The sequence below is a fragment of the Cricetulus griseus genome, chromosome X, assembly GCF_003668045.3.
Source record: "Cricetulus griseus strain 17A/GY chromosome X, alternate assembly CriGri-PICRH-1.0, whole genome shotgun sequence".
NCBI classification, from domain to species: Eukaryota; Metazoa; Chordata; class Mammalia; order Rodentia; family Cricetidae; genus Cricetulus; species Cricetulus griseus.
The window spans coordinates 14,675,921-14,703,064 of record NC_048604.1 but is presented as its reverse complement, the minus strand read 5'-3'; the positions used below and the strand labels follow the sequence as shown (position 1 = coordinate 14,703,064).

Sequence of the window (27,144 nt, the reverse complement as noted above, 5' to 3'; positions counted from 1 at the left end):
ATTTTACTTGATAGGCAATGGTTATAGACTCAATGGTTATAGACTCAAAGGTAAGAGTTGATACTCTGGAGCTGGAGCGGTGGCGTTTGAAGCAGACACGAAACTGGATGGCTTCTACAGGGAGCCAGGCCTCTGATATAGACAAGATTTTTGGATTCTTCAATGATGGCGAACCCCCAACCAAAAAGCCCAGGAAGCTACTTCCAAGCTTGAAAACCAGGAAACCTCGAGAACTTGTGCTAGTGATTGGAACTGGCATTAGTGCTGCAGTTGCACCGCAAGTCCCAGCCCTGAAATCCTGGAAGGGGTTATTTCAGGCCTTGCTTGATGCTGCTATTGATTTTGATCTTTTAGAAGATGAGGAAAGCAAAAAGTTTCAGAAGTATCTCCATGGAGACAAGAACCTCGTCCATGTTGCCCATGACCTCATTCAGAAACTCTCCCTTCATACCAGTAATGTTGGATACACATTTTTCAAAGACTGTTTATATGAAGTATTTGATGACCTGGAGTCAAAGATGGGAGATTCTGGAAAACAGCTCCTTCAGTCTGTTCTCCATCTGATGGAAAATGGAGCTCTAATATTAACTACAAATTTTGATAATCTTCTAGAACTATATGCAGCTGACCAGGGAAAACAGCTTGAATCCCTCGACCTTACTGATGAGAAAAAGAAAAAAGTCCTGGAGTGGGCTCAGGAGAAGTGGAAGCTAAGTGTGTCACACATCTATGGGGTCTATCCCAATCCTAGTGGCATTGTCCTCCACCCAGCTGGATATCAGAATGTGCTCAGGAACACTGAAGTTAGGAGAGAGATTCAGAAACTCTATGAAAACAAGTCATTTCTTTTCTTAGGTTGTGGCTGGACGGTGGACAACACCACTTTCCAGGCCCTGTTCCTAGAGGCTGTCAAGCATAAATCTGACTTAGAACATTTCATGCTGGTTCGGAGAGGAGATGTAGTGAGTTCAAGAAGCTTCGAGAAAACATGCTGGATGAGGGGATTAAAGTCATCTCCTATGGGAATGACTTATGCTGATCTTCCAGAATATTTCAAGCAACTGACATATGAGATCTCCACAAGAGGCAGACCAGGGATGGCAAGAGAAGGCCATCTAAATGGTTCATCTGCAGCACACAGGGAAATAAGAGGCTGTAGTACATGAGCAAGCTGGAGAAATCACCATTAGACCCCGCTGTGGGGCCTTCCTGTGGATGTGGATGTGTTTACCAAGCAAACATACAAGAACTCAGCACAGCTCCCAGGAAGTACCAATACCCACAAGCTGAAGCTTGGGGTAGAATTGGATTGCAGTGTTGCACCTTCCCTTCATGCTGGCTGTTTGATACTCTGCTGCCTAGTCCAATTTAGTACCCAATGACATCAGGACCCAATGCAGCCCCTACCTACCCCAAGGCTGGACATGCTTATCTACACAGCAGACCAATGTGATGGGTCTTAGATATGTATACCAGCTTGTGAAAACAGTTTGATGGGTCCCTAGGAAGCATAGTACACATTTGTCACATACCCTAGCTATTCAACTCTTAGGTATTTACCTCAGACAAATAAAAGATTATCAGTAGACATATATATTCACAGATTCTTTAGTCACAGCAGCTTAAAATTAGAAGCAAACATTGATTAGCTAATGAAGCTCCTTTACACATAGTAGCTTAGAGTTGGAAACAACCTAAATATTCATGAACAGGTAGATGAATAAATCAAATGTTTGACACACTACTCAGCAATGAAAGGTAATAGCCAACTGATATTCTCCAGTCATGGATAAATCTCAAAACATTATGTGTTGATTGAAGTGACATAAAGAATTTAATCCCTGTGAGTCCATGTGTATGAAATTCTAGACTAGTTAAAATAAACAATAATATTAAACATATCAGTGATCACCTAGGGCTAAGTGCTATCTATATGATGTTTATTCTAGTATAAATATTAGGTATAACTCATGAAAGTATTCACTTTGAATAGGTGTACTTTAACAATGCTAATTATATGATTATAAGTTGATTTCTGGAAAGACATAGAAGAGAGAGTAAGAAAGCCTATCCTTTAATCCAATGAGAATATCAAAGGTAGAGGAATATAAAGAATTAAAGAAAATCTAGAAACTTCAGGAGATTGTGGTTGATTGTGTTACAAATGAGATGTAGGATGTTAGTATTCAGATGCAGGAATGTCAGGATATCTTCAGGCTAAGTTTGCAAAATCCAGGATACCAGAGACAAAATAATATTTAGAAGAAGAAGAAGAAGAAGAAGAAGAAGAAGAAGAAGAAGAAGAAGAAGAAGAAGAAGAAGAAGAAGAAGAAGAAGAAAGGCAAATTACCTTCCAGGAAATAGAAATAATAATGCAGGGAGTAGACTTGACAACAACTGAAAGCCTGTGACACTGGGAAAACATCATCACATCCAGAGGGGACAACAGTGGCAAACGAATATTTAATGCCATTTACAAACATTTTTCAGACACCAGGTGACAGCTATAATAGCTTATCCATGCTTAAAAGCTCGCCAGCATATGCACTTAATACTCATACAGTTTTGCTGTGTGAAACATACCTTACTTAAATGATTTAAAAATTTCTACTCTCTCGTATGTTTGATTGCTTTTGTTTTCAACTGAAAATACTTTTTAACCAATGTTAATTAGTTTTATTTTATATATTCTATTTAAGCTCAATCTTCTGTCTCCTCTCCCTATGCACATGTTCCATGTTCAAGTATTATAGAATACCCCGTAATTTGTTGTAGGAGCTTAACTTTAAAACTGCCACAGAACTTGGTAGATTTTGGTCCTTCACATGTTCCCCTGTGCAACAATGCTACATCTCTTCTGGGATTCACTTAACCAACCTCTTTGATTGTATGTCCTGAGGAAACACCACCAGAAAGAGGGTCCCCTCCAAGAAAGCCCCCAAACATTCTCCCTAGCTTGTTACCTTACTAGCATGACCAAGCTCTGGTACAGCTTGGTAATGATGGAGTTGTGGAATTCCTCCAGTTTTTTCTTCTGCCAGTGTTCAGCACCTTCCTTGTCTGTAGTTGGATTCTTATCCAGTCAACTGATGATTTCATCATACTCATCTAGAATCTTCTGTTTGTTCTCATTGATCTTACCTTGAAGTTTCTCATCTTCAGCTGTTGCTGTCATGCTGAATGCACAGGACTCCAGTGAATTTTGAGGTGGTACCTTATCTCTCTGCTTCTCATCTTTAGCTTTGTGCTTCTCATCTTCCTGGGTCATGCACTCCTCCTTGCTCAAGTGACCCTTGTTGTCAGTGATGGTGATCTTGTTCTCCTTTCCTGTGTTCTTATCTATAGCAGAAACTGTGAGAGTGCCATTGGCATCAAAGTCAAAGTGACTTCCTTCTGAAGAATGCCAAGAGGTGCTAGAGATATGTCTATGAGTTCAAACTTTCCAAGCAGTTTGTTATCCTTAGTAATGGTCTTTTCACCTTCATATAACTGAAGGAGCACACTCAGCTAGTTGTCAGAGTAGGTGCTAAAGATCTGTCTGCTGGATAGGCATTATAGCATTGTGCTCAGTGAAGACAGTCATGACTCCATCATCAGTTTCAGTACCAAGAGAATGAGGAGAGACATCTGAGAACAGCAAATCCTGAACATCCTCAGACTTGTCTTCAGACAGGATGTCCTCTTGGACAGCTGCTCCATATGTGATAGCCTCATCAGGGCTAATGCTCACATTCAAATCGTTTCCATTGAAGAAGTCTCTGAAACTTCCGAATCTTGGGGATTCTGGTAGAACCACTCACCAGGACAATATCATAGATCTGTGACTTGTCTAGTTTGGCATGTTAGAGGGTTTTTTCTACAGGGTTCAGAGTGCCATGGAACAGGTCAGCACTCAAGTCTTCAAATCAAGGACAGGTAATAGAGGCATAGAAGTCAATCCCCTCATGAGAGAATCAATCTCAATACTGGCCTGGGTACCAGAGGAGAGGGTACATTTAGCCCATTTACAAGCCTACATTACAGATGTAGGACAGCTCTCTTGTTCTCACCAATGTCCTTCTTGTATTTGCATTTAGACTCAGCAATAAAATGGTAGACCACTAGATAGTCAGTCTTCTTTACCCAAATGGGTATCTTCAGCTGTAGATTTCACCAAAAAATTCATTCTCAATAGTGAGAAATTACACAGCAAAAGTACTACCTTCCAAATGAATAGATTTGACACATTCCCTTCACCTCTAACCTTATCTAAGCAGTAAGCCGACACAGTAGCAGGTTTATTGATAGTTAAAAATACATTGAGGCCCCCAATAGTTCCAGCATCTTTTGTTGCCTACTACTGACAGTCATTAGTAACAGTCTTCCCAATATAGGCTTCTCCAATTTCCTTCATCTTTTTTGAAACCATAGAGGATACCTGCCCTGGGAAGAAACTTTTTGTCTCTCCTTTGTTTTCTACTTGGACTTTGGCCTGCATTCATCATTCACCACCATGAAGGACCAATGCTTCATATCACAGTGAACAACAGCATGGTCATACCTGTGCCCAACCAGATGTTTTGCATCCAAACTATCCTGGTGGGGTTCACTGCTTCATTCTTCACAGCATCTCCAATTAATTGTTCTGAATCAGTAAAAGCAGCATAGCTTGGTGTGGTTCAGTTGCCCTGGCCATTGGCAATTATTTACATCTTTCAATGCTGGAAAGCTCCCACAAAGTCATAGGTGACACCCAAATCATTGTCTGAGGGGGGAAGTGCTTCTGTGTATGTTTATCTTATTGACTGTTTAATAAAGTTCTGCTTGGACAATGAAACGGCAAGTTAGGCAGGACTAGGAGTCAAAGAGGATTCTGGGAAATGTAGTAGAGAAGTGGTGATCCCGGCAGGAAGTGACATAGTAAGGAGACTCATATTTAAGTGAAGGAGAAACAGGAAGGGGCCTTTTTCCCCTCCGCTCCTGCTCCAGCGGCACGATGTGATCCACCAGCAAGGAGGGACGCCAATAAGGCGTCCGATAAGATAAGTCTTATAAAATATATAGATTTATGATAATTAAGACTGAGCTAGCAGATGAAGAATCCTAGTCATTGGCCAAGCAGCTTTGAACCTAATACAAGTTTCTGTGTATTCATTTGGGCCCTAACTCAGGCGGGCGACTGGCGTAAAGCTCACACGTGCCTGTGGGGCTCAGGTGGCTTTTGGTGGAAAGATTTATCGTAACAATTGTTAGCCACCAGTGTCTTATATATGACTGCTTACATGTAGGCCCAGCTGTACTGGCAACAAGGCCACCTGAATCCCCAAAAGCTTCCACCACATTCAATGAGCTGAAATTAGATTATTTTTTCATATACTATATTCTGATTATGGTTTTCCCTTCCCCAGTTCTTTGCAGATCCTTCCCATTTCCCCACCCGCCCAAATCCCCCCCCACACACACACACACTAGAATACAAACAGGCATCTAAATAACAATATTAAATGAGGCAAAAATTAAACAAACAAATCAGAATAGGACAAAACAAGCAAGCAGAAAAAAAGAGCCAAAGACAAAACACAATAAACATGCAGATGCTGCTGACAACAATATGCTGGCTGTCTAGCAAGCCTAAGACATCCTCCTGTCTCCACTTCCTCAGTTCTACAATCATAGATTTGCTGCTACATTCGGCCTTTTAGTTGGGTGCTACAAAATTGAACTCAGGTCCTCATGCTTGCACAAAAAGCACATTTCCCACTGAGCCATCTCCCTAGTCCCCATATTTCCCAATATTTTACTGTGTACAAGTTTTAACTATTTTCAATAAACTCACCAATCTTTGGATTTTTCTCATTTACCTGTTTTTTTCTTTGTTTACAAATACATTTGATTTTGGAGAGTATCCATTATGACATCTAGCTGTCTTTGGTTACAAGTGGTAACTAGTTTTGCCAAATGCACTGCAAGAATACTGAGTGGCTCATATAATTAGAAAAACTGGAAAGGCGACTTTGAAGAAGGCTACAATGCTAACCACTTTACTACACTATATTATTATTGTCATTGTTCTGACATATTATTAGTTATTGTTACTAATGTTTACCATGCTAGACTAAGACAGTAAACTTCATCACATGGCTGCACATAGGGAAAAAATGATTAAAAGCCAATACTTTCGCTGGGCGTTGGTGGCACACGCCTTTAATCCCGGCACTCGCAAGGCAGAGGCAGAGGCAGAGGCAGGTGGATCTCTGTGAGTTTGAGGCCAGCCTGGTCTCCAGAGCGAGTGCCAGGATAGGCTCCAAAGCTACACAGAGAAACCCTGTCTCAAAAAACCAAAAAAAAGTCAGTATTTTCATAAGCTGAGACAGGAAAAGTGCCATGAATTGAGGACCAGCCTTGGTTCCCTGGTGAGGTTCAGAGCATCGGGGCTACAGAGTAGGAACTTGTCTCACAAAGAAATGGAGAAAGGAAGGGGGAAGAGAAGGGGGTGAAGGGGACAGCAGCAGCAGTAGCAGCAGCCACATCTGGTTAAAGGACAGAGACGCACACTCTAGCGCACTAGCTGCTAGAGAATGGCCTATATCAAATTACACTTTTGTCACAGGCACTTGCATTTAATTTGTATTCTTTTTTTATTAATTATACCCCCTAGAGACTGTAATCACTTGTCATGTTATTTTCTGGGTGTTGTCTTTGTCCTTGTGCCAAGACTCTCTAGACAGAAATAAAAATCTTTTCCTTTTGCTGGATTCTCTTAAGACCCCACACCACTCTCACTGTATGCCTGAATTTTTATAAGACTTACACCTCAGATCATTAAACATTGTACATTTATTGGATAGAAAGTAATGTTTTTATGGCTGTATACATTGTGTAATGCTTCAGTAAAGGTAAACATGTGTGAGATACCCTCAAAGAAAGAGTTGTGGGGAGGCAGTTGACATATGTGTTAACTCCTTTTCCCCATTTTCTCTCATATATATATATATATATATATATATATATATGTGTGTGTGTGTGTGTGTGTGTGTGTGTGTGTGTGTGTGTGTGTGTATTATATATATGCTTTTATGAATTAACATCTCTTTTTCTCACATGTATAATTAATCCTCAGAGCACCCTTGTGAAACATGTTGCTTGCTTGTTTGTTTGTTTGAGACAGTATGATGTGTATCTCAGCCTGGCTTTGAGTTCAGTGAGTAACTGAGAATGACCTTGAACATCTATTCCCCCTGCCTCTACCAAGTGCTGAGATTACTGGTGTGCTCTGACACAATTTGTTTCTGAAGTGCTGGAGATCAATCCCAGTGCTTCTGCAAACCATGTGAGTTTAGGAATTAGAAGACTAGCACTGGAGAGGGTTCGGCACATTTGTTGAGATCACAATAAGCAAAAGTGCCAAGATGCAAATCTAGTACTAACAGGAGCAGTGTGCATAAATTTCCTTATGTGCATAAGACAAAAAGTGGTGGATGGAAGTTTGATGTGCTATATGTGGCAAGGGTCAATCATGAGTCTTCTTGAAGGGCAAGTACTCTATGTTTAGAGTTTTTCATGAATGAAAAGACTAACTTAGGAAGCAAAAATCCTTGGCTCAGGAAGGAAGGAGAAATCACCAGATAAAATACAGAGGGTGAGTCTAGGGATAGAGGTTAGTGATAGAACGTTAGTACAGTTAATCTAAGAACCAATGTTCAATTGCAAGCACTTCAAACAACAAAAAAGCTCCCAAAACAAATGAAAACTACACACAGAGAGAAGCACTCTAAGCCAACATATCACAGTAATGCTTGCACGTCAACGTTTATTGCAGCACCATTCAGAGTGGCCAAGGTATGGAGCCACCCTTTAATTATTCTATTGATGAAGAAACAGATAATGAAAATGTGGTATATATACAGAGTAGAGCTCTATTCAGCTATAAAGAAGAATTAAATCATATCTTTGAGAGAAATAGGATACGATTGGAAGTAATCATCTTTAAGAAATTAAGTCAAGCTTAGAAAGGCAAATATTGAATGTTTCCCTTATTCATGGATTGTGGATTTTATCAAAATACACAAAGTCATGTGTACATGTACAACATGAAAATAGAAGTGAAATATCCATAGGGACTAATAGGAGGAGGGAGAAGAGACAAAGCAGGGGCAAAGGAGCATTAGAGGACTATGTTCAGTTTACATTGTTGTAAAAAAATCTATTGGCTAGTGTGTGTGTGTGTATGTGTGTGTGTGTGTGTGTGTGGTGTGTGTTCATATGTACACACACATGCATGTGTTATGATATGGGTGTGGAAGTTAGAAGACAATTTTGTAGACTTCTCTCCTCTACCATTACATGGGTTCTGAGGACTGAATTGTTGTGTGGCAAGTCCCTTTTCCTGCCAAACAATCTTGCTGGCCCTCAACATACATTATGTACTCTTGTATGAAAATGTTTCTATGAAACCCAAAACTATATCCAATGGAAATATTCTCATAAACTGGAGAAAGATTTATGGCTTATGGAGGAATATCTGGAACAGCTGCCAAAAGTAGGTGGCCTGAGCTTATTTGTTTTGTCAGTCAAGCAACAAGGTAAATGGAAGCAAAGACCTGAGGCTATTCAGAATTGCTTGTGAAGGTAGCCTGTCTCTTAAAAATAAAAATTGATATGCTTTTTCTAAATTCTTTTCCAGAAAGGTAGCATTGGGGAAACTAATTTTAACTGCACCTTTAAAAGAAAAATCCCATTTCTCTTTGTTAATATGTTTAATTAATAGACATGCAATTTAAGGAACATGCACGAACTTTCTCTGGGTGTACAAATTTCTGATTGATCTCTCTATAGATGCTTGGTGAAGCCTGGAGTATAAAGCATAATGATCAGGGGGCCTGTAGCAGAACCTTAAACTAGCCAGTAGCAAAACAGCAGTCATTGAAGGAGGCTCACCAGATTCCTAAAGTGGTACAGCATGTAATCCAACATAAATAAAATACTTCAAGGAAAAAGGTGTGCCCAAAGTCTAGAATTGCTTTGACCAATAAATACAGTAGCCACGAGCCATATGTAACTATTTCATACTAAATACAATCAAATAAGAAATTCAGTATTCCATCACACTTGCTACGTTTAATTATCAACAGCCACATATGCTGTTTGGCTGTCATATTGGATAGCAAAACTATAAACCATTTTCCCCATTGGAGAGAATTCTGTAAGACAGTAGGCTAAACATGCAATGAGATAAGTACCATAAAGTGTCCAGTGGCACTTAGTGATGTGGAGATCACGGGGAGTCTTCCTAATAATATTTTAGGAGGAGAAAACTCAGAATGCAACATTAACGGGGATAAAGAAATTGAAGCAGTAAGTTTCAAAGCTTCTTTGAGAACTTGGATGGTAAACAGGAAACCAGTTCAAGCATGACTCCTGAAAAAGGAAGCTATGTGGATATATTTTAGGAAGAGAGTCTTGAAACCCTATAGAGAGTGCATCTTACTGAAAAAAGTATACAAGCACATTCCCAATCAGGGGGAAAGGCTGACCCAGAGCTTGGGTGTCAGGGGTCTGTGTTGGAAGATGTATCTTCTCTAGTCTGTAGAAAAGACTTTAGCAGAACTACAGGGATGTCACTAGACTTGGTAACAAGAAGGCTAAGAAATTTCAATCTGAGACTTGCCATTTTATGTAAACTTGAGAGTGAGTTCATTTTCTGACTTGAGAACAGGTTATGAACAGAATGCTGTAACTCTGCAAAGAAGGACGATAGAGCATTACTAGAGTTGTGGCTCTCAAGCCTGAACATCCATCAGAAACCCCTGTGTTGTGAAATAGTACCTTAACTACGGAAAGTTGTCTTACATTTCTTTATGTTGCAGAATAGCACTTTAAGTAGGCAGAAACATTTGTTTATGCTGTATTTGTTTGATTATGTAAGGATGTGTTGCATTTGTTTTACCTTACCTGCCTTAGGTGCCTGATTGGTCCAATAAAAAGCTAAATGGTCAATAGCTAGGCAGAGGCAGGAAAAGTGGTGCTAGATGGCAGAGAGAGTAAGTAGGAAGAGAAATCTAGGCTCAAAGGAGGGAGAGAGTGAGCGAGAAAGAGAGGGAGGTGCCCAGGGCCAGCCAGGAAGCCACCTGGAATAAGACATACAGAATGAAAAAAAGGTAAAAATCCCGAGGCAAAACCTAAAGGAAGAGAAACAGGTTAATTTAAGTTATAAGATTGAGTGGGACAAGCATAAGGTAAGGCTAAACATTCATAACATAATAATAAGTCTCCATATCATGATTTGGGAGCTGGTTGGTGGCCCAAAAGAAAACCTGTTACAACCCTGGTAGATCTGCTGAAGAACAGAGTGGTTGCTCCTGGCTCATGGACTCAAACTCAGTGCAGAGGAAGATGTGCCAGGAAGGTGCATTTTCAACAAGCTCCCAGATAATGCTAATGCAAAACTGGCCCAGGGACTCCGCTGGATTTTCCAAGTATCATTTATTGTGAGAACCACAAATATTGATGGTGAGGGCAAAGTATGAGGATGGTCAAGAAGGTTTGCAACGGAACATGTGTAAGAACTGATTGGAGGAAGCACGGCAAGTGTCAGATGAGTAACAAGACTTCTATTAAAACTTTGGCTGAGCCATCAAGACAGACTAGCATCTAAGATAATGAAATAATTAGTGAGAGATGCTACCTGAGAACAACAACAAAAAAACAGAATTCCAATCCCTTAAATTCTTTATCTACAATGATGGTTGAAACAGGTCTGGATCTTGGACATCAGAAGAAAAAATATATAAGGAAGATTTCTTTCAAGATGGCTATGCTGTTTCGGGATATGAGTGAGGAAGGCTTCTTCTACATCAAGATGGGAAAGGGGAATTTCAAGGGGCACTTAAGAAACCTTGATGTCTGTCTCCAAGGGCTGGGCAGACATTATGAGACAGTGTGTGACTCTCACCTGGTAAGTAAATGTAAAAGGCTTCCCAGTGCTCCAGAAGCCGGCAGAGTGAGGGATGTGCTGTATACCCTAAGGATCAGACAAGAGCTGCACATGCAGGAAAGGTCTGCGGGTTAAGGGTCTTCTGTAATGTGGAGGTTTCAGAAGAAATCACAAAAGCATCTCTGAAAGAGACATCTTTGAACATCTGCTTGTCCTGGATTGTCCAGAAAAGGATCAGTCCAGAAAGAACTCTGTGGTCTCCCTCACATCATTCCCTTTTCTTTCTGCATTTCTGAACTAGGTAGGGCTCCCACACACAGCAAATCAACGTGAGTTGAGTTAAATCAGAAAAAATTACCAGGGACTACCTCTCATGGAATTTTATGTTTAGGATGATGTTGCCTGCAATGTGTATTTATACTAAAAGGATTAATTTTATCTGTTTATCTCAGATTTCAGTTTAACTGGGTATCCTCCATTGTTATTGCAGCTGGAAATAGAGTAACAAACTATATTTAGTGATATATGAAAGGGGCTGAAGGTCTAAAGGAGGACAAACCATAGCTTCTTTACTGGCTGGAGGTCCTTCACCTGTAGCAGATGCCACCTTGAACTTCAGTTGTAAGCCTTGCTTATTTTGAGGGAAGAGAATTCTAAATAACTACTTAAATCTATGTTGTGTCTTTTCTACAGGAATGATGGAAGACAATATGGAAGGTGGTAAGGGTTTTGTTTTGTGACTTGTGTGAAACTTACTATTATTTGTATATGCAAAACAAATAAACCTTGACGTGTGTGTGCAAACTTAACAGTTGATTATTTCTTGTCTTGCAGTGGATTTATGCTTTTAATTCTCTTTTATTTTGTTTAGTTTGAATGGCTGTTGACATTAATGAAGATTTTTAGACTTGTTACCTTTCAACTCAGTGTTTTTTTGGTATGTTTTTATGTTAGTATTCTTCTAAAAAATAATTTCTATAGCTACTTTATAGTCCATTAGATGAATAGCCCAATTCATTCAAAATCCTTATTCAAATTAGTCTTTTCTTTATATATAATAATATATATAATAATGAAACCTTTGTGATTTGTGTTGTGCACATCTTTACCTGGTACTTGAGAATATATCCCTAGAAGTTGAGTGGTAAGCCAAAGAACTAAATGCATGTCTATATGACAGATTAAAAAGTCCCTACTAAAATCTGCCTGCACAAAATATATAAATAACTTAAAAAACTAGACATCAAAAAACATATAATCCAGTTTAAAATGGAGTGCAGCTCTAAATAGAGAATTCTCAATAGAGCAAACTTGAATGTCTGGGAAACAAATATTCAACATCCTTAGCCATGAGGGAAATACAAATCAAAATGTCTCTGAGACTCCATCTTACACCTGCCAGAATACCTAAGATCAAAAACACAAGTGACAGCATATGCTGGAGAGGATGTGGAGCCAGGGAAACACTCCCCCATTGCTGGTGGGAGTGCAAACTTGTATAGCCACTTTGGAAATCAATATGGCATTTTCTCAGAAATTTGGGAATTGATTGTTTAACTCCAGAACCAGCTATATCACTCTTGGGCATATACCCAAAGGATACATATACACTCTTACCACAAGGACACTTGATCAACTATGTTCATAGCAGCATTTTTCATAATAGCCAGAACCTGGGAAAAGCCTGGATACCCCTCAACCAAAGAATAGATAAAGAAAATGTGGTATATTTACACAATGGAGTACTACTCAACTGTTATGAACAGTGACATCAGGAAATTTTCAGGCAAATGGATGGAACTAGAAAAAAAAAATCATCCAGAGTGAGGTAACCCAGACCCAGAAATACAAACATGGTATGTGCTCACTTATAAGTGGATATTAGCTATAAAGTAAAGGATAACAATGCTATAATCCATAAACACAGAGAGTCTAGGTAACAAGGAGAGATCAAGGGTGGATGCATGGTTCTCCCTGGGATGGGGAAATAGGAGAGATCTCCTGGGTGGACTGGGGAAAAAGGGTGGGGATGGGAACTTGAGGGATGGGGTTGGGGGATGGGTAGATAGGGAGAGTATTGAAACAGATGTCTTGATATGGGGGGCATCGGGGGGCATTAGAAGCCTGATGCAAAGAAAACTCCCACAAATCTACAAGTATGACCCAAGCTAAGACTCGTAGCAGTAGTGGATACATTACCTGACCTGGTTCTCTCCTGTGATCAGATCAGTGACTACCCCAATTGCGATCAGAGACTATTCATCCAGTAACTGATGAAAACAGATGCAGAGACCCAGAGCCAAGCATTAGAGGCCAAGCTCGGGAAATCCTACTGAAGAGAGGGAGGAAGGATTGGTGGAGCCAGGGAAGTCAAGGATACCATAAGAAAACCACAGAAATGTCTAGTCTGGCGCATAGGAACTGACAGAGTATGAACCAACAACTAGGGACTCTGTATGGTACCAAACTAGACCCTCTGCAAATATGTGACAGTTGTGTAGTTTTGTCTATTTTGGGACTCTTAACAATGAGAGCAGGGGCTGTCCATAATGCTTTGGCTGGCTATACTATTCCTCATGCTGGATTGCCTTGCCCAGCCTTAATACAAGGGGAGGAGCTTAGTCTTACTGCAACTTGATATGCTACGCTTTGTTAATACCCATGGGAGGCCTGCCCCTTTCTGAACAGAAACAGAAGAGGAGTGAATTGAGTGGGGGGCAGAGGGGAAGTGGGGGGAGGGAATGGGAGGAGACGAGACAAGAAAAAAATACAGCCAGGATGTAAAATAAAGAAATCAATAATAAATAAATAAATATGTGTTAAAAGTTTGTCTTCCACCACCTTAAATAGCTCCCCCACCCCCAGTTATTGAAACACCTCTTTCTTTTAGCAATGTACACAGTTTGGATTCAGAGGTGGGGGTCAGGGAACTAGTCAGGGAATGCTGTGGTGGCCTCTGTGGGAAAATCTCCGAGCTAACAGTGGAAGGCAGAGGGGAAAGAAGGGAGGGGGGCTACCCAAGCATGAGTGCTACTGCAAGCACATTGCAGTGGTCACTGGCAGTTAAGCAGCCACTGCTTTCTGTGGATGCCTGCAACCATCACACAATCACAATGATGAGAAGAAACGTCTTTCCTCCGAGGCTCATTCCACCTGCCTGTGACACCAGCTGCCACACATCTGGCTTGCTGCTATTTCATTGAAATGGCTGCCTGTGTGGAGTTCAGAGGCAAAAATAATGAAGTAGGTTTTGCCTCCTCTCTTTTACAGTAGCTGCCCAAAAGAGTGTACATTTGATGAGGGCCAAAGTCTGTTTGTGAAAAGAAACCTCTGAGGGGAGATACAGCACCTAAGACCAAAAACCTTAATTTTGCCTCAAATTTTGGCTCTACTGTTTCTATAGAGACCAAAGGCAAGCTTTGGCTCCCCCACTCAGCTATTAAAGTTTAGTGCATTGAAAACTGTCTTCATGCTGTGATACCCTTTCAGGGAGGAGAATAGGGTCTGAACTAATCCATGAAAGTTGTCATGCTATGAACTAGTAGTCAAGCTTTTTCCTTTCAATTGAATCTAAAACTATACTGTACTTCACACTTGATTGGTCCTTCAAATGGAAGGATTCAATATCCCTGCTGGAAATCAGCTCGTCTTCTTCATACAGTGCCGTTGAACGTGGAGAGACCTTATTTCTGGAGCATAATTACCGGCTCTAACATATGAGAAGGCGTAAGGATATTTCAATTTCTTTTCCTTTTCTTAAATGTTGGTCAACTCTTTAAACTGCTAAGTTTTTACTTTCCCCATTGACAAAGCTTGTTTACTAGGCTGTGTCTCCATGCTTGAGCTTGCTGTTTGTCAATAGATGTTGGGATCTATGCATGTCCACTGGCCTTTCTTTCCTCAGGATGACAGACAGATATACAGCATAAATGTATCGAGGACAAAAAACAAAATATCTTCTGAATGCCGCCAGCAGCAAGCCATTGAATGTCCTGTAGCAAAGGTAACGGGTCACTTATTTACCATGAAGACTGGGACAAGAACTCAAGGAATCTGAGCGGTGCTATGCCAATTGTCTAAGGGAAAGGACGCTTTTCCTTTCCCACTCAAAGGAGTTAGCTTTGTTTGTTTGCACATGTTTTAGATCAATAACTGGTAATAGTAAAGGCAGAACAAAAGCTCTAATAACCATGAGCCATCTGCAATGTGGATCAACATTTCCCAAGTTAAACACTGTGTGTTGTGAGTGAATATGTACAGTGTATATGATTTTTTTAGCTGAAAGCCTTGATCTAGCTACACCAAAAGGGGGCACCAGGGTATTAAAGAAGTTGTGATATTTTCGGAGTTTACAAATGAAATTAAGTGAAGTTCGAAGAGGTTTGGAGGATAATTGTTATGTACATGATTTTTAGAGTTGCTGTTTGAAAAGTTGATTGAGTGATTCCAAGTATTTTGATAAGACGAAATTTTGATAACTGAATGGAATTTCCTATTGATGTGGAGTCTTATATCTTTAGAGTCTGATGAAATAAGTACAGGGAAACTATATTTTATGTTAGAAAAATGATATAAAGAAAAATACCTTTGTCTGAATACTTAGAATTTGGTATTAATATTCATGATATTTTATGAGTGTGCTTTTTGACTGTTCTGTATTAAAATAGAAATTTTTCTTATTGTATAAGATTTAGCAAGTATGAGGATATTTTGTGTGTATGTGTGTGTCTTTCTAGATGGAAGAAATAAGCCTTCTGTATTGGCTATTGTGAGAGAATGTGCTGGATGCGAGAATCTGTGGGTTATGGCAAATAGTAGCTAATTTAGAAGTTGTGTACCAAAGCATACAGAATTTAGGCTTAATAGAGAGAACAGAATTCATTTTCTGGGAGAGACTTTCAAATTGCACATGTTTGATTAATGCTATCTAATTTCTGTGACTTTGGCAAAGGGAATTTGGTGGAAGAAAACAGATGCAATGTAGTCTATAATGGAGTTGTAAATATATGCAATGCAAGTGAATGCCTCTCTTACTTTAATGTCACCTAAGGAGAGTAAAAAGCAGTTCAATGTCTAATTTTGTTAGTGGTTGAATAGTGCTATTTATGTGGTTTTTCTCATCACCCTGATCCTACGCCCTTTCCCTCCTCCACATGAAATAGAGACCTTTGATATGTAATCAAATCTCCACTGGTTGGTTAGCTAATAATTCCTCTTAAAAATGTAAATCAGTGGCTGTGTGATCCTGTTTTCTCTGTATGTCTGTAAGGTTTCCAAAGATGGCTGCAATCGAAACAAAATGGCCTGTCTCTTCATGGAAAGCATTTTCTCTTTTTTTATTTTTATATGTCTGGCTGTCACTGCTTCTTTAAAAAAAAACAAAATGATACATTTAGTTCAGGGTGTGTTTTATAGTTTAATTTTTACCCATTGTTTTGTGCTTTGTGATGATTGATGAAATCATATATTATGTAATGTGAGGCAATTTACAAGCTGCTATTACATCCCTGTAACTTTTATGAAATATGTGACTAATTAGTATATTGTTTAACTGGGAGAATAGATGAGAAAAACAAGCATCTCTCAGGTTTATTTGGAACATATGGACTTTATTCAGCTGGAGTAATTATTCAAGTACAATAAATTGTTCTGTGTAGTGCTAGAAGAGAGCTGTAATTTTATTTCAAAATATGGCAGTATCTAGAAGGTTTTATGGCTCTGTTGTTTATTTGAAATAAAAATAGAATGGGATTATTGAATTTCATATCTTCCCTGCTATTATCACCACTGTCGTAATGAGCATGCTGAAATGCCCGCATAAAGGCTGAGCACGCAAGCTACAGTTGCTTTTTGTTTGTTGGGATTCTCCCCTCACGTGCATCATAAAGAATACTAGGATGTTTGCCTTGGTTGTGGAATATTTAAAATCTGACCAAGAAATATTGTTGCACCTAGCCAGACACTTTCAATTTTTAAAGAAAATGGAATTTTTTATTAATGTCATTACATTGCTTCTTCTTTGAAGTATTGCAGTTCCTTAGTATCTCTGAAAAAGAACAGCATACTTTTTCAGAGTCGTGCTTTGTAAATTATGGGTATGGGAAATATTCCACAGATATGGATACTCACGTGGAACTTATACTTCTCTGTGTGCTTTTCATGCCGTGCCACTTTGACAAAATGTCAGTGTAGCTGATTAATTCCGGTGTTGTACATTTTTGAACTAACAGCAAGCCCAAATGTCCATGATCTGAAAATGCAATTATCATGGCATTGATAACCGGAGTTTTGTTGTGATCTCCAGACTGTGCTTTTGGAGGCTTTGATTTGGGTTTCAAATGCTGTCCCAGATTGAGGAAATGTTCACATGGCGGTATTTGAGACCAAGCAACAAAGTAAGATGTGGGTCAGGTTCTGGTCTATGCTTTCTAGCTCCTCTGCCTGCCTGGCCTTTCTTGTCATAAGACTGCATGTTAGTCCATAAAGACTTTTTCTGCCTTAAGTTTTCCTCCCAATGTCCATTTGCTAATGCTTAAAAATCTGCCCCATCCTTATGCTTAAAGGCTTACTTTGTGGGGTTTTCAAGTTGCTTCTCCAAAGAAGCAAATAAGTGATTAAAGAGAGCTTATGGAATAACCATCCTAAAACTCAGAAAGGTCTCCAAAGGGGATTTTCTCCTTCAGGGAAACTAGCTCTGGATTGAAGGGGGTCATGGAAATCCCAGCTGCAAGGGCCCCTGTTCTATGTTCTGGCATAGTGTATTCTTTGAAAACTCTACAGAGGGGTTTCACATTAGATATGGCATTTAATTTTCACAGGCTGATTTGCCTACATGAGCACGATCTGCAGTTTTCCATCACAAGTTTTACTTTTTACCTCCAGAATCTAGCTTGATCTCTGCCTAAAGAATTAAAGGGGCAATTTGGCCTCTCATTATAAAGACAGGCAAGAAGTATAGAAAACCTGGTGAAATTAAGCAAAACTTTCTTTTCAAAGGAAAGTCTATACAATTCTAAAAGCAAACACTCTACATATGCATGTTAACACACACACACACACACACACAGGAGGGAGGGAGGGAGGGAGAGAGGGAGAGAGAGAGAGAGAGAGAGAGAGAGAGAGAGAGAGAGAGAGAGAGAGAGAGAGAGAGAGCTAATTTCAGGGACTAAAAACAAATACTAATATGCAGAACTTCTTAAAACTTGATATTTGTATTGGGCAAAATTAAAGTAAAAAAAAAACAGAGCAGAGTCAGATTCTAAAGAAACCATATAAAACTACATGTTTGTACCCCCACCCACCCCAACACAGGCAGCAAAATTGTTTATATGAAACTTGATAGCTGGTTTGATTTGTTATTCAGCAGGAATCTCTAAATTCACAATGGACTTGCAGCTTAACTGGCCTTCGTGCAGTTGTTGATCAGAAATCAGTCTTATTCGTCAGTGTTGCTTGGTGATGTGATTAGAGCAGGGATGACCAGAATTAAATTAAAGAGGTGTTCCAAACTTGACAATTTAAAACATTTCTCTGAACGGATGTGGAGACAATCCCAATTTCTCTATTTATGAAATTCAGTTCTCTCAGTTTGAATAGAGAGAACAAAGGTGCTAATCTGCAGTACTGAGAAAGGCCAATTATGTCTTGTGCGTCAGACAAGGCCTAATATGATTCTAAATAATTGCCAAATCAGATGCACATGAATATAGTTTTATTATTTGCCCTAAACCCATTAACACAGTGTTTACAGCATGTAGAACTGGGTGCATTTCTAATGAAGTTCACCTATATAGAAATGCTTTGCTTCACCTTACAAAACCATGGAAAGAGGAAATTGGAGTCTTGGTTTGAAAGCATCAGTGCCATTATTCTGATTTCAAATGGGCTGCTCAGACAAAGCAACTGAAGCTGGTGTCTCGGGATTCCAAGTCTTTGTCCTTTAAAAACCAGACATTTCTTAACCATTCTCCCATGTCTCACCAGATTAGACTCCCTATCATAATCTGAGAAAGTCCACACACACACACATTTTTCTCTGGAGGAGGTCAAGGCCCAGGAAGTCAAAGGACTTTCTCCAAGTCAAATGGTCAGTTTGTTGCAGAAATCCAGTATGCTGCTGGTGGCATCCTGAAGATGTCTGCAGTGGACTTAAAGATGATTCTTGTTTAGCCCAGTACAGTTTGTTTTTTAATTTGCATTAGCTGATGATGTTAACTGTGGAGAGAAATGTGTTTTTTATCAAGATGATTGAATTTTATGGAAAAATGAAGACTTTGACTACCCACCTTGTTTTCCAACAGGGGCCGTTACCCATGGCTGCAGCTCATGTCTATCTGGTCTGCCTTATTTCTTGTTTTCTCCTCTGGATATTTTAACTTAAAACCATCTATATAAAACCAATGATTATCATGCTTTTTTGAATCAGAGGTTTAGTTTCAAACTGAAAAAAAAAAACAAGCAAAACTTGCTGACCGGTTGTATATCTCAGTCTTCCCTGCCCAACAAAGAAATAAGTATCCAAGGGCCAATATGTGGTGCCATTTGTCTTTGGAACTCCAGCAGACCACAGCACAATGACTGGCACACAGTGTGCCATCAGGAAATCTCTAGGGCATGGAGAACATGATAGCTGCTTTACCACCAGAGTGATGATCTGCAGAAATGTTCTATAAGTGGAGTTGTGAGAAGGGAATCAGAATTGCCAATCCTGTTTACTCCTATTTGAAAGATTTTTTAATTTGCATTTTTCTCATTTGATGTGGAGGCCATATCTACAGAATTCCAATCAGCTTCAGGAAAAAAAGTGTCCTTGAATTGATGCTTCAGGTGTGTGTGTGTGTGTGTGTGTGTGTGTGTGTGTGTGTGTGTGTGTGTGTGTGTGTGCGCGCGCGCACACGCGCTTCCAGTTGTGTAAACTCAGCCTCCAAGGTCTGACTACTGGAGCCTGGGCAGACAGATCACTGAAAGCTTGCCAGTTGCATGAGGTGTTTGCTTTCTTGTGCTCATGATCTTCAAAGGCATTGTAGTCAATGTTCCATGCCGTTGTTCTGAGAAATGCCTGTCAGCACAATGCCACCCACCTGTTCTGGAAGTGGCAGTTGTGGGTGCTATAGAATGTGAACCCCAGTGACCTTTCCGTTCTTCTGAACTTTCTCATCTCTTTTTTTTCCAAGACAGGTTTTCTTTGTATAGCCTTGGCTATCCTGGAACTTACTATATCAGGCTGGCCTCGAATTCAGGGAGTGGCCTGCCTCTGTCTCCCAAGTGCTGGGATTAAAAGTGTGTGTCACCTCCACGCAGCTAGTGTTTCAGCTCTTATGGTCCACATTGCTTTTAGAATATTGACATTCCCAGAATTGGAATGCTATTATTGAACTACTGTCTTTTGTCACCTTATGGATATGAAACAGAAGTTCTGAGAGACTTGCCCATGCCATCTGATTCACTGTTTGGAAATTCCCTGCGTTGTTACTGAATGACAAGGTCCTTGGGGCCAAAGACTTCGACTTATTACTTTTTGCTTAACCCACCACCTAGTATAGTGAGTTTTGCATGTAGTAGGTTCTTAGCCATTTTGAGCACTAGAATCCATGTCACCCCACAGTGACTTGTGTTATACAATACAAAAGCTGTTATGATTACCTTGTTAGTCTATCATTCAAAACAAGAGTGTTTTAGTATGGCTGTACACTAGGCTTTTCAGAGGAATTCAATTCAAATACTTGATGACAAGTAAAATGGCCACCCAAACCATGCTTTGAAAAGGACTTCATTTTGTTTTTAGGAGCTTTGGTGGGGGGGGTATAGAAAAGATGGAATATTATGGGTGTTTTTCCCCTCTTATTATTGACCTGAGAGGTGTTTCTTAAAAGAAATAAACAAAACCACCATCCACAAAATTTGAAGACTCCAAACTGATCTGACTCATAAGATTTAACAAAACCCAACAGAAAGTACTTGTCGAGTCCCTGGGCCTTTTGTAATATCCTTTACCTGATTCTTTAGCAATTTTTTTCAGCTACTAAGTGCCAAAAATAGGCACATCTCCGGAAAGTGAGCACATTTCCCACCACAATATGACAATTCTGTCTGACAGCTATTAGAACTTGAGATTCAGGGGCTTGCAAAGTAATTCTTCAAGGGTAGCTCATTTCCAATAAAAGCATTTGGTGTTATATTTCTTTCTTTCTTTCTCTCTGCCGAAATTCACTTACAATTTCTATTCTGTAGGAGCACTTTTGTGATTCTGTAACCATCAGGTATATATACTCTCTGGTCTTATACTTAAAATAATTTATTACAGTAAGGTATTCTTAGAAATTTAGTACTAGGATAACATAAACAAGATATGGATACTTTTTTGTCTTTTTGGTCTTTTGAGAAAGGGTTTCTTTGTGGCTTTGGAGCCTGTCCTGGAACTAGCTCTTGTAGACCAGGCTGGTCTCAAACTCACAGAGATCCACCTGCCTCTGCCTCCCAAGTGCTGGGATTAAAGGCATGCGCCACCACTGCCCTGCATGTATACTTTTAAAACAATATCTCGAAACCATTTTGTTTTTATTCTCCATCCTATATAGTTTGGGAGCTTTCCTCTCCAATATGTTTCCAATGGGAGCTGCTGAGGGATGCTGAAAATGGCAATTTGGTGCTATGGTACAGTCATAATTATCTAACATCTAAAAAATAGCAGTCATCAGAATCCAGAAAATTCTTTTTCCCTTTCTGAAGGAAGCATCATCCTACTTTTAATCAAAATAAATTGAGTTTTCATCTGTAGCTCTGCACTTTCAGTTAATGAAAACCCCAGAAGTTACTCAATCTCGCAAGGCCTCTGTGCACATCTATTAAATGAGTGTTCAGAACAGGCTCTGAACCCGGAGAGTTGTTGAACATTTAATGAACTAATGCAGTTGAAGTGCTTCAACCAGAGTACAGCACAATAAAAAGCACTTGAAAATATTAGCAATAGTAATATTTGCTTCCTAGTTGAAGCCTAAGTGGTATTTGCAGTTCTGACTCAAGAGAGCCAGGAGAGAAGGAAGTGGCTACTCTGGTTGGGGCTATAAACAGATTTGAGGCTTTTAGAAGTACAGTCAGTCCAAAACTCTGCCCTCAGTCCAAGGGAATGGAAAGAGATAACCAGACCCTGGACTGAGATAAAATAACTCTGAATAGCCCCAAGCCACAGCTCTGGGAACCAACTGTAGAGGACAGCTGTGCAAGATGACCTAGCCAGACCCTCCCCTCTCACTTCAGCAAGCTAACTCTCTGGCAGCAACAGGACATGGTAATCATGCTGTACCATGAAGCCAGCACGAATTCAACATATGTTTTCCCCTGGGAAAGAGATTATCGTGCTCACCTAAAAGACAATCTTTGGGCCAGTTTTATGTATTATCATTTATCGTTTGGTTAAGCACTTTTGAAGACCAGAGCAATAGTTTGCTGTTGGGAACAGCAAAACACTTTAGCAGCTTCTTGAAGTTTTTGTTTGTTTGTTTGTTTGTTTGTTTGGGTTTTTTTTTAAATCTTTACTTTCTAACCAATCTCTTTGAGAGTGATTTTAAACTTGGCCAGTTCATGTTGGCAATTGGAAGTGGCTTTGGTGCCTCTGGCCTTCCTGTCCTCACCAGGAGGAGCTCTAAAGCACCAGGTGTACCCTCATGCTCAGAGACGGAGTGAGGCAGGTGGCAAGGACACGAGAGCCCTCACCAACAGCACTTGACTAGACATTCATCGTCATTCAGGGCTGGAAAGAAATGGCTTGCCTTAATTTAGGGATTTTAAAAAGTATTTTGTTTTTCTTTTGTTAATATGCAGTCTTACATTTTAGTCCAGGCTGGCCTGGAACTCACAGCAAGCCTCTAGTGCTGGGGTGATAAGTACAAGCTCAGATTTTATTCATTCTTCTTGTGGTCATTGTTTCTCTCTGTCTCTGTCTCTGTCTGTCTCTGTCTGTCTGTCTGTCTCTCTCTCTCTCTCTCTCTCTCTCTCTCTCTCTCTCTCTCTCTCTCTCTCTCTCCAGGGATTCCTATATTCCAAGGTGGCCTGAAACTTACTGTGTCGCCAAGAATAGCCTTGACATTCTGATACTCCTGCCTCTACCTCCTGCTTGGATTACCAGCATCTGTTACCATGCTTGATCTATGACACTATGTCTGACTTCTGTAGGGCTGGGGAGTCTCAATCCCCGGGATTCTCATACGCTAGGCAAGCACTTTATTGTGAGCTGTATCCATGCACTAGGCAAACACTCTACTGTGAGCTGTGTCTCTAGCCTTGGCTTTCTTTTTCTTTCCTTCTCTCTCTCTCTCTCTCTCTCTCACTCTGTCTCAAATTCTCTAAGAGGTGTTTATAACACAACCTACATCTTGTAAAACAAACAAACAAACAAAAAACCATTGTCTTCCTTTCACCACCAAGGAAACACAGGCTCAGAGAGATTAAGAAACTTTTCTAAGGGATGCATGGCTGAGAAATAATCAAAATGGAAATTGAAGCCCAGGCTGGATGTATTCTTGTGCGGCTGCTTTGATCCACTGTGCCATGGTCTTTCTTTTGATAACTTTAAAATATTGAGGTTCCCTTCCCCACCCTCCATGAAATCTATTTAGTTTCAATCTTTCACCTTTGTCTCTGAGGACTCTGACCTTTTGTGGGGGTACATTGAATAAGGGAAAAGGTGGTGACTTAATCAGATCAGGCCAAGCAGCAATCCCTCCTAACCTCCGAATCTCCAAGTTATTGTGTGACTCATTTGATTGCCTTTATGAGATTTAGCTTCAAACATTGCTCTGCTCCCTACTGTTAATGGGAACCCAAGTTTCTCTGACATATAGTCTCCTCTTCTGTAACAGACGTTACTACTTTCTCATAGGATTGGTAAAAGGTTTCAAACAAACGCTGCAGAAGACCTTGTGTGGTATACTGCTAAGGACTCAATCTATAGCACCCAGCACTTGGAGTTTAGATTGCAGCTTCTGTAAGTAGCCAGTTGTGTGAACTGAAGCAATTTAAATCAACTACAAAATGAAAGGGAATAGCATCATCTTCATATAGATGCTTCTGGGAGGACTAAATGGATTAATATGGTTAGTCTCTTTAGATAGAGCTTGTCCCACAATAAGTGTTCCATTATTTTTCTATTATGCAATGTGTTCAAGACTATTAAAACTGGCAGCTCTTATTTCTCTTGTGTTGGGCACAGTCCCTCTTGCTTTCTGGAATAGTCGCAGCCTATATTGTTTTTGAAAATTTCTCAAACACTGGTCTAGCTTAGATTTTAAGTTCCAAGAAGCCAAGATAGTATAGTGGTCAGTACTCTTCATTGTGAAGTCCTAAGAAATATGCTGTAGATAGAGTCATGGTCCTAAGGGCCAGTTACATCATTACTGGCAGGGAGAGGCAGGAGAGAGACTATGAGTCTTGAACTCCAGGATATGGGTGTATGGAGCAGAGTGATAGGGGAAGATATTTAAAGTAACTCTAGAAGACTCTCTATCTCTCTATCTCTCTCCCTCCCTGTCCCCCCCCCCCCGGGGTTGAGATAATCCCCCTAAAACACAGACCCAGACCCCTGACACACACACACACACACACACACACACACACACACACACGTTCCAGAAATAGAGCGAGCCTAACTGTCCAGCACTGGTCTTGTTCCTTGCAAGCCTTCTACAGGCCCTGAGAAACAGTCCCTTTCTCTTTAGTCATGGTTTAGCCACAGGCAATACAGAATGGCTGAAGGGATGGAGAATGTCCACCGAAGGATGAGAATTGATTTCCTGCTTCAGAATGGGGTACAGAGATGGTAGGGGCAGCTTTGCATTGCAGAGGAAGAATCTTCCTGAGGGATTCTGAGTGGTTCATAGCTGAACAAGACTGCTGGTGCAGTGTTAGGTGTGGCTGACCATCTATTTGCACAGAATACAAGTTCCGTGAAGACAGGGATTGAATTTGTTCAGAACTAGTCACTTAATCCTATGCTTGGCACAAACACAAGAAATAGGCCATGTATGCATACAGTACTCCTGACTCAGAAAAGAAAGGGAGCCTACTAGGACGGCATGTGAATTTTTCCTTTCCCCGAGGAGGTGGGGCGGGGGAGCATTAAGCCTCACCATTCATTATGGACTTCAGTGGCAACTTAGAAAAAAACAAAAAGCAAACAACAACAACCACAACAATGAAATGGCAATCTTTTCTAGCATCTGTCTTCAGTCCTAGATTTTCTGCCAGACAAAGGCAATTCAGGCCACCGTTGTTTCTATTCAATTCAAGTTACGAGGTTTCTTTCGTCAATTTTCTTCTTCCTACAGAAACTTGATTGCGCCTGGGTATAGCATTTATGTAAATTTCAAGTGCCACTCCTATTTGTCTCTGGGCTAACTTAATGGATCATGTTAATCTCAATCAGGTCTGCCACTCAGTCCTCTTATCCCCTTCACCTTTCACCTAATTGCCAATTTTCCTTGAGGACCCGGCTGTAGATTCCTTCTTGCTCTTCCTTCACCAGTGGACATCTATTTCATTTGATTATTCCTAGAAATAGTTAAGTGGATGATTCCATGTGTTCCCGAAGTGCAATAACTACATGCAGCCACCATGAAACTGCGGCATCCCTCCCCAAATGGCCTATCTATACAGCTACACACAATAATAGTGGTAGAATCTGCCAAAGATTTTGTTAAAGCGAAGGAGCCTGTTTAAAAGGAGAAAGATGACATAATAACATACTGCACATTCATTTATGTGTAGTCCCAAACCAGCTAACGTTAGTCTTATTAGACTGGGAAGAGGAGCTAGACAGATTTTTAGGGTGCTGGAAATATTTTCTTATTGTGGTATGTACATAGGTTATAAGAGCATAGCTGAGTTTTGAAATCCCATAGACATGAACACTTTTCTTTTGTTCATATTTCTGAGAACATATTATATTGCAATAAAAAGTTTTCTTTAAAGGAGTCCATTAGACCTCACTATGTATAAACTCCATACAAATTATATAATTGTGTGAAATTGGGAACTCTTACTCCTTCCAAAGAGATCAAATAACAACACTGGAAACAGGCCTGTGTCTCACTTGGACAGTTAGAGTGATTAGAAACTCCTGTTCATCTTTGAGTTCTTCCATGGACTTTACCAAATCTACATCTGCCTTCTTACCTTCCATGGTATAGTTCAAATGCTATCTTTCCCACTAAATGTTGACAAATAGTCTCTCTTCCCTCGCTTTGATATTTACCCAATTTCAGGTAAAATTTCTAGAACTAAAATGCAGAAACATAATCTAGATATTTATTTGTGACTCCCCATGGGGCTGGATATAAATATTCACTTCATACCTTCAAACTAAACAGAATTCAACAATCAAAAAGGATAGAGGGAGAAGGCACTTCCATGATCAGGATGGGTTTGATTGTCCTTACTCTTGTGTATTCTATATATTAGGTAACACTTGAGCTAGTAGTTTGCAAATTTCACACTGACATAATGTAGTATCTCCTTTGAATGAGAACCAGTGACTCAAATACTTACACAGGCTTTACAAGGTTGTTACTTTAAAGAATCAGTAGACCTGGGTCATTTTTTGTTACAGCATTCATACCTTCAACTAATTAAGAGTTGGTTTTAAAGGCCCATGATGTGTAGTAATTTGTAATTTCACTGAGGCATAAATTTGAATTGCACATATTTCAGAACTAGTATGATAGAGAGATTGACTTCATAAGAATGTGATGGTTCTTAGGAGAAAAATAGAAGTTTTATGGAGGAAATTATATATGCCAATTATATAATAGTAGGATTTGTGAATTGGAGAGAGGCTGGAGATCAAGTTTTCTGGATGCCCTTCCTAAGTTTAAAGGGTTCATTTTACTTCCATTTCCTCATCATAATCATTATAGATTTAGTCTTCAGCTATTTACTTGTCTTTAACTTCATCAAGACTTTCCTAACTGTTGGGGGATGGAAATAGATTGAGTAGAAACAAGAGACAACATAAAGTGAAAAAGTTGAAGAGAATCTTGACTTTTAGACTCAGCTCTTCACTGACTTGTTTGTTCATTTTGGCAAAGGGCAGGTGAATTGACCTTCCCTCTCCAGTCCTCGGTGTACCCGTTTGTAATGTGAAGAGGTGGGACTGGGAGGAGGTGGGGATATGGTCTTATGACCTTACAGGAAATGACTACTCAAAGCTATGTACTCCCTTCAAGCTGTGTGTGTGTGTG

The 27,144-nt window shown here is 39.9% G+C and overlaps 1 protein-coding gene and 1 pseudogene across 1 annotated transcript; one reads left to right on the top strand and one right to left on the bottom strand.

The window, feature by feature from the left end:
• Nucleotides 1-83: 83 nt before the first annotated feature.
• Nucleotides 84-1,205, top strand: LOC100761927 (protein FAM118B-like). The gene is given in 3 exon segments (XM_035450146.1): nucleotides 84-960; nucleotides 963-1,030; nucleotides 1,032-1,205. Coding segments are annotated over 3 exon segments (1,056 nt in total). The 5' UTR covers nucleotides 84-107; the 3' UTR covers nucleotides 1,167-1,205.
• A 1,663-nt stretch (nucleotides 1,206-2,868) lies between these two features.
• The window catches only part of LOC113837788, a 143,643-nt pseudogene continuing 119,367 nt past the window's right edge, over nucleotides 2,869-27,144 (bottom strand).